Here is a 7,500-nt window from a genome sequence, read left to right as displayed (position 1 = left end):
AGTTACTCTGCTACTTTACTTCTTACTTCATGTGTTGCGCAATGGCATGCCAATGCAGCCCATTTTCCGTTTCAAAATGGCACTAAACCTTGTTTGTGTCAAACTATTTGTGTCTGTGTCAAACTACTTGCATGTCGGCTAAAGTTCGCCACACGCACGCGCGAGTGTCCCCAAATCAACACCAATCTTGACATAAACAAACAAACAGCGCACAGGGGGGACGCGACGTACACTGCGGTTGGCCGCGTGCGTTAGGAAGGCAGCCCAGTGACGTGTGGCAACGTAAACTGAAACCAGCGATGACAGTGATGAGAGAGAGAGAGAGAGAGAGAGAGAGAGAGAGAGAGAGAGAGAGAGAGAGAGAGAGAGAGAGAGACTGCTCTCTTTTATGCAAACGGCGCATATCGATACTAGTGCGCCATCTGATGGTTTTCAGTTGTCACTGCAAAAATCACTAAACAGGAAGAGCTGGTATTTAAGTAGCCTATTGGATTTATTACATTACGCAGCGTACATTAGTAGCCTATTGGATTTATTACATATTACGCGGCGTACATTAGTAGCCTATTGGATTTATTACATATTACGCAGCGTACATTAGTAGCCTATTGGATTAACATAGTAGGCTACGCAGCGTACATTAGGCCTACATGGGCAGTCATGGGTGAGCGGTTAAGGCGTCAGACTTGCATCCCAGAGGTTGCCGGTTGGACTCCCGACCCGGCAGGTTGGTGGGGGGAGTAATCAACCAGTGCTCTCCCCCATCCTCCTCCATGACTGAGGTACCCTGAGCATGGTACCGTCCCACCGCACTGCTCCCCATGAGGCGCCACTGAGGACTGCCCTCTTGCACAGGTGAGGAATAAATGCAATTTTGTTATGTGCAGTGTGCTGTGGAGTGCTATGTCACAATGACAATGGGAGTTGGGAGTTTCCCAATGGGCTTTCATACATTGCACTTAGCCCATAGGTGCCGGAAAGGGGGATATACAGTGATGCATTGGCATGGCCACTTCAGAGCTCCCTAAATCAGGTTTTCTCAACTTTTACTGCAGATTAGTGAGTGCAGTGCAGCAAGAGTGACATTTTTAAGAAATAACGATCAAGGGGAAAAAATGCACCACCATTTTAGAACTCGTTCAAGCGCCCTTTCTGACTTTCACCCAAAGCAACTTACAGTTATTTTAAGTACAGGAGGGTATTGGTTACAGTCCCTGAAGCAGTGTGGGCTTTGGTGCCTTGCTCAAGGGCACCTCAGCCATGGAGTGTGGTAGAGAGTGGGTGGCACAGTGGGAATCGAACCTGCAACCCTCTGATCTGAAGCCTGTCTCCTTAACCACTAGACCACAGCCGTCCCTCACAACTCACTGCATACGACACGGCATTTGTGTAGGCCTACTGCATCGTAAATGGTTTGGGTAGCCTTTTTGTTTGTTACCCTACTTTTAGTGTCTGATCGGCCAGATTATTTGTACACGAATGTTCTGCAAGCCTGCTCTTTGAGCGAGAGTTGACATTCTTGCTGTCAAATGAAAGCCATCAGAGGGGAGGAACAAGGGAGCCGTTGTAGCCAATCGGAGACGCCAAACGCGGTTGGGCGCAATATCGTCCTGTGTTTCGCAAACTCGCTCCCTGCAAGCCCCACCAGCTCATCTTTAACATTCACCTAGCGTCGGTGGCCATCTTGAAAATGAGGCCCCCTCTCTCTCTCTGGGTACATTCCAATATGGAGACTCCCATCCTCCTCTCTCTCTCTGTCTCTCTCTCTCTCTGGGCGCGTTCTCTTTTTTCAGTATTTTTTGGGGCTTTTTGGCCTTTATTATGACAGAACAGTATGGGAGGAGACAGGAAACGATTGTGAGAGAGAGATGGGGTAGGGCTGGGAAATGACCCCGACCGGACTCAAACTGGGGTCCCCATGGACTCCCATGCAAGCCCAAATGTGGGGGGCTTAGTGCTGCGCCACAGCGCCCCCCTATGGGCGCGTTATTATATGCAGACTCCCGTCCTCCCTTGCTCTCTCTCTCTCTCTCTGGGTACATTCCAATATGCATCCTCTCTTGCTCTCTCTCTCTATATACAGTATATAGACTCCTGTCCTCCCTTGCCCTCTTGCCTCCTTGAGAAAAAACATCACTGGCAACAGAATTGTAGCCAAGTCAAGTCAAGTCAAGTCAGCTTTTATTGTCACTTTCTTCATATGCACAGACATACAGGGAAAATGAAATTATGTTTTCTCTCTATACCATGCCAGGACGTAGACATATGCAAGACTGACATTTTACAGACTGACATAAAGTGCAAGACAGGACAGGTAGCAGTGATGGACTGGTAACAATATTGTATTTCAATATCTCGCAAATGGTCACTTCTAATGCAATTTTCTGATTTGCAAACAGTATGGTGAATGAAGAATAGCCCCCCAAAGGTTGTTGTGGCTACAGCAGGCTGACAGCAGCAGGGGAAACTTTATTGTTTTCTCCACGGAGGCGGGGTGTCAGTGCCCTACCCCATCCTCCTCCATGACTGAGGTACCCTGAGCATGGTACCGTCCCACCGCACTGCTCCCCATGGGGCGTCACTGATGGCTGCCCCCTTGCACGGATAAGGCATAAAAATGCAATTTCGTTGTGTGCAGTGTGCAGTGTTCACTTCTGTGCGGTGGAGTGCTGTGTCACAATGACAATGGGGGTTGGAGTTTCCCAGGTGGGCTTTCTTCTCCTTTCTTCTATTTACTAACCTGGTGTGTGTAACAGAACTGCTTATTTACTAACCTTAAAGCCTTATGCTACTGGAAGAGAACTGCGCTCCTGCAGCACAAGCCATCTGGCTCTGCCATCCAGTCGCTCTAGGTACTCCCAGTCAAGAGTGTTCTACCTTGGTGTATAAGTGGTGGAACGGTCTCCCAGAGGCAGTAAGACTAAGGACATCTCAAGGGCAGTCGTGGGTGAGCGGTTAGAGCGTCAGACTTGCATCCCAGAGGTTGCCGGTTCGACTTCCGACCCGCCAGGTTGGTGGGGGGAGTAATCAACCAGTGCTCTCCCCCATCCTCCTCCATGACTGAGGCACCTTGATCATGGTACCGTCCCACAGCACTGCTCCCCATGGAGCGCCACTGAGGGCTGCCCCCTTGCACGGGTGAGGCATAAATGCAATTTCGTTGTGTGCAGTGTTCACTTGTGTGCTGTGGAGTGCTGTGTCACAATGACAATGGGAGTTGGAGTTTCCCAGTTGGGCTTTCACTTTCACTTATCTCTCGCGTGCTCATGATGTGCCTCCCAGTGCCGAGCCAATGCGTTGCCGAGGTGATGAGTTTGTGCTTTGTGGCCCAGAGGGGGACGAGCTGCGCGGGAACCCTTCGTGGCCTCTTGGGGGCGCTATATGCAGCACCGGGAGTCTCAAGGGGGCCCCTGCTGGCACCCTACATGTGGTTTTACAGTCTGTGGGAACACACCTCCATTACATCCAGTGGTGTAGTCTACGTAGAATGCAGGTATACGCACTATACCCACTTCTAAATTTCAGGGATTTCAGTATACCCATTTAAAATTGATTGATCCATTATTTAGAATAGCATAAATATATACAGTATACTCACTTCAAAAAATCTCAAATATACAGTATATACCCACCATAAAAAAATAGACTACACCACTGATTACATCTGCAGATAGCGCCATTTGTGGTTGGCGCCACATGCTTTCAGACCTCAACTAACCCTGTATGTATCAGTGCAACATGAACTAAACCTGTAGCTATCAGAGCATCCTCTCTCTTCTGAAACTGTGGTTGCAGTGGTGTAGTCTACTTTTCTACGTAGACTACACCTTACTGTGTGGCTGAATCTCAAATGGTGCACTTGCACTTCAGTGTTCATGTGTCAGTGCGCATGGCGTATGAATTACGCACTGAATATAAGTGCCCAAGAGCACCGTCTGATAGAGGTCGGTTACTCGCCATTGATTAGCCTCTGGTCTTTAAACTGTTAACAAACTGGAGTCCAGACATGTGTGTTTAAAGACCAGTTCCGCTTCTTACTAGAGGTGTGTCGTTCATGAACGAGCCGGTTCTTTTGAACGGCTCCCTGAAGTGAACGATGGGAACCGGATCACAGCTGGGGGAGCTACTCGACCGTTGTTTCGTCATTTTTCATTAATTTTTAGCACGTGACCTCGACCAGAGTAATTAAATTTGGGAAAAAACACAATTGTTTGCCCCAAATAGAGGCAAAAACGGTCTTTAGAAGCAGGAGAATAATCAGTTGTTGTTTGGACAAAATTACCTTGAGGAGGAGTCAAAATATTACATTCTTAACACTGAATAAATCATTTAAAAAAGAGCCAAAAGATCCAGTTTTTTGAACGGCTCTTTGAAAGGAACGAGCCACTAAGATCCGGATCCCGAAAAAGAGCCATAAATCCCATCTCTACTTCTTACATTACAGTGCGCCTTCTCTTCTCCCCTTCATAAAATCTTTCTTGAGCGCCTGACTCGCCCCCCTCATTGGACAAAAGCGGGTGGGGTCATTCTGTATTCAGAGCCGCTGATTGGTGGTGGTTATAGTTATGAAAGTTTGAGCCAATCAGAGGCGAGCTGAGAGGCAAGAATGAGGCAGAGGAGCAAGGCGTGGCCTTCAGTTCCGCGATCGAGACACAGGAATTGTTAACATTCTGTCGGTTTTTTGGCGTTCGGGAGGAAGGAAGCCCCGCGGTTCTGCACCGGGAGAGGAACATGGCGCGCGTCACGGCAGAGGAACAACAGAAAGGGCTCGAGGAGCACTCGCAGAACCCCAGAGAGAGCGCCAAGAGATGGGGTCCGCAGCACGCAGGCGCGAAGGAGCTGGCGAATTTGTACTCGCCAGGTAAGCTGTCGGCGAGCCTAGAGCTAGAGCCCAGTCTTCCGGAGAGTGTAGTGGCTAGTGGAGCCAGAGCGAGATCATAGAAGCTAGACTAGCCACACTATAGAACTACAGTAGCACTCGGAAGTGAGCTGCAGAGTTCACTTTAGCGAGCCGCTGCCTGTCACCTACAACTAGCTCCGATCACAACCAGTCCAAGTGTGACGCGCCCCTGGTCTGGCAGCAGCCGACCGGCGGAGTCGGAGTGTGAGCCTCGGCTTTTTCAGCTAGAACAGAGAAGAGTTGGGAAGCTAGCTGTGTGTGTGTGTGTGTGTGTGTGTGTGTGTGTGTGTGTGTGCGCGCGTGTGTGTGCGTGCGTGCGTGCGGGCGTGTGTGTGTGTGTGTCTGGTGAGACTACAAGTATGTAGGCGTGTTGCACTTGAAGCCCAGCGTGTGTGGATCTGGGTCGGTGCTGGAGCGGCGTAGGGAGGCTCGCCAGCCCGAACACACACACACACACCCTCTCCCAGCCCTCCCCGAGGGGTACGGAGTCACACGAGGGGAGAGAGGCGACAGTAGTATCCGCTCCCGAGGCGACTTGAAGCGGGCAGCGCTGCCCACGGAGCCGTATGGCGAGGCAGGAAAGGGAGAGAGGGAGAGGGAGGGAGGCGCGTGGTTGACCTTTCGTAAGTCTGGGTTGCGCGCACGGTATGGAATGAGGCTAGTTAGTTAGTTAGGAGGATACGGAGTTGCGGAGGAGTCTGGCCCTTCAACGCCGCGTTTGGGGACGTATTTGAGGGCTATATGATCCCTTTATGTCTGATCGATGTAGTCTGTGTGTGTAGGCTATGTCTGTTCTAATGTGCGTGGGAGAACTGGGTAACTGGATGGAGACTCCCAACTGAGATCGCTCCCGGACGTGCGGTCCCAGGTGTTTCTATCACTCCCGGACGTGTAGTCCCACCCGATTATATTTCACGTATTATCATATACTGCCACATACAAGCAATTTAGGGTTAGGTTTAGGGTTAGGGTTAGGGTTAGGGTTAGGGTTAAGGTTAGGGTTAGAAACAAAAAACTAACATCAACAACATAACTAGCTCCGTCATATGGCGGTGGTACCGATAGTCTGGCTAGTGGGAGCGAGATGAAATGGGAGCGTCCTGAGTTGGGAGCGTCAATCAGGGAATCGGAGAACTGTCACTACTGAGTCAGAAGGGGTGTGTGTATGTGTATTGCGTGTGTCAGAGTTGTTGTTGTTAGGCACTGTGTTTGGTGATGGGAGTTGTCAGTACTGTGTCAATGTGTGTGTGTGTGTGTGTGTGTGTGTGTGTGTGTGTGTGTGTGTGTGTGTGTGTGTGTGTGTGTGGAGAGACTACAAGTATGTAGGCGTGTTGCACTTGAAGCCCGACGTGTGTGGATCTGGGTCGGTGCTGGAGCGGCGTAGGGAGGCTCGCCAGCCCGAACACGCACACACACCCTCTCCTAGCCCTCCCCAAGGGGTACGGAGTCACACGAGGGGAGAGAGGCGACAGTAGTATCCGCTCCCGAGGCGACTTGAAGCGGGCAGCGCTGCCCACGGAGCCGTATGGCGAGGCAGGAAAGGGAGGGAGGGAGGGAGGCGCGTGGTTGACCTTTCGTAAGTCTGGGGTGCGCGCGCGGTATGGAATGAGTTAGTTAGTTAGGAGGATACGGACATGCGGAGGAGTATGCCCCTTCAACGCCACGTTTGGGGACATATTTGAGGGCTATATGATCCCGTTATGTCTGATCGGTGTAGTCTGCATGTGTATGTCTGTTCTAATGTGTGTGGGAGAACTGTCACTACTGAGTTGTTAGTGTTGTGTTAGGCACTGTGTTTGGTGATGGGAGTTGTCAGTACTGTGTCAATGTGTGTGTGTGTGCGAGAGAGAGAGAGGGAGAGAGAGAGGGATAGAGAGAGAGAGAGAGAGAGAGAGAGAGAGAGAGAGAGAGAGAGAGACAAGAGTGTGCTGAAGTCTAATCTGACCTTAAGTGTGTGTGTGTGTGTGCGTGCGTGCGTGCTTGAGTATGGCAGTTACTATTGTTTTGTAGCCTGGTGAACCAGCGCCACCCGCTGGACGGCAAAATGTTTTGTCTACGGGTGGGTCTGGCCTCGCATAATGATTCAATGAAGCCAGAATGCCATGAATCTGGCAAACCAATTACAACGCAAAGATGTGTTTTGAATCAAAACGGGCAGGGTTTTGAGGGAAGGTTGTTCTCATCAACAATCTTTGGATGTATTATGCATCGAGGCCAGACTAAATTAGACATCCACATTTAGTCTGGTTTATCAGGCTAATTGTTTTGTGTTTGGGAATGGAAGTGTTGCCAGATGTGTGTGTGCGTGCATGCACGTGTGTGTGTGCATGTCTGTGTTTGGTTGTTGTTAGTACATTAGTAATGTTGTCTGTGTTTAGGCATGGAAGGGATGTCAGTAGTGTGTGTGTGTGTGTGTGTGTGTGTGTGTGTGTGTGTGTGTGTGTGTGCGTTTACTGAAACTATTGTCTGTAGTGGAAACAGGCAGAGCAGCATTGTTGTGGAGAGCAGCTACGGACACACACATACACACATGCACACACATGCACAGGCACACACGCACGCAGGCACACAGGCAAACTCAACTGAGCCATGGATACACA

At 50.1% G+C, this 7,500-nt stretch overlaps 2 protein-coding genes across 2 annotated transcripts in view; one reads left to right on the top strand and one right to left on the bottom strand.

Moving 5' to 3' along the window:
* The window catches only part of cebpb (CCAAT enhancer binding protein beta), a 2,310-nt gene extending 2,297 nt beyond the window's left edge, over positions 1-13 (bottom strand). The window contains exon 1 of the mRNA XM_063207829.1: positions 1-13. This exon is cut by the window's left edge and continues 2,297 nt beyond it. The gene's annotated coding sequence lies outside the window, so the exon portion shown is untranslated.
* A 4,605-nt stretch (positions 14-4,618) lies between these two features.
* The window catches only part of peds1 (plasmanylethanolamine desaturase 1), a 23,142-nt gene continuing 20,260 nt past the window's right edge, over positions 4,619-7,500 (top strand). Inside the window, exon 1 of the mRNA XM_063207831.1 lies at positions 4,619-4,861. Coding sequence (XP_063063901.1) covers positions 4,732-4,861 — 130 coding nt within the window. The 5' untranslated portion in view covers positions 4,619-4,731. The remainder of the gene's footprint in view (positions 4,862-7,500) is intronic.

Source organism: Engraulis encrasicolus, chromosome 10 (assembly GCF_034702125.1).
Source record: "Engraulis encrasicolus isolate BLACKSEA-1 chromosome 10, IST_EnEncr_1.0, whole genome shotgun sequence".
Classification (NCBI taxonomy): domain Eukaryota; kingdom Metazoa; phylum Chordata; class Actinopteri; order Clupeiformes; family Engraulidae; genus Engraulis; species Engraulis encrasicolus.
Note: the sequence above shows the minus strand (reverse complement) of the source record. Positions and strands in the feature narration are given on the sequence as shown.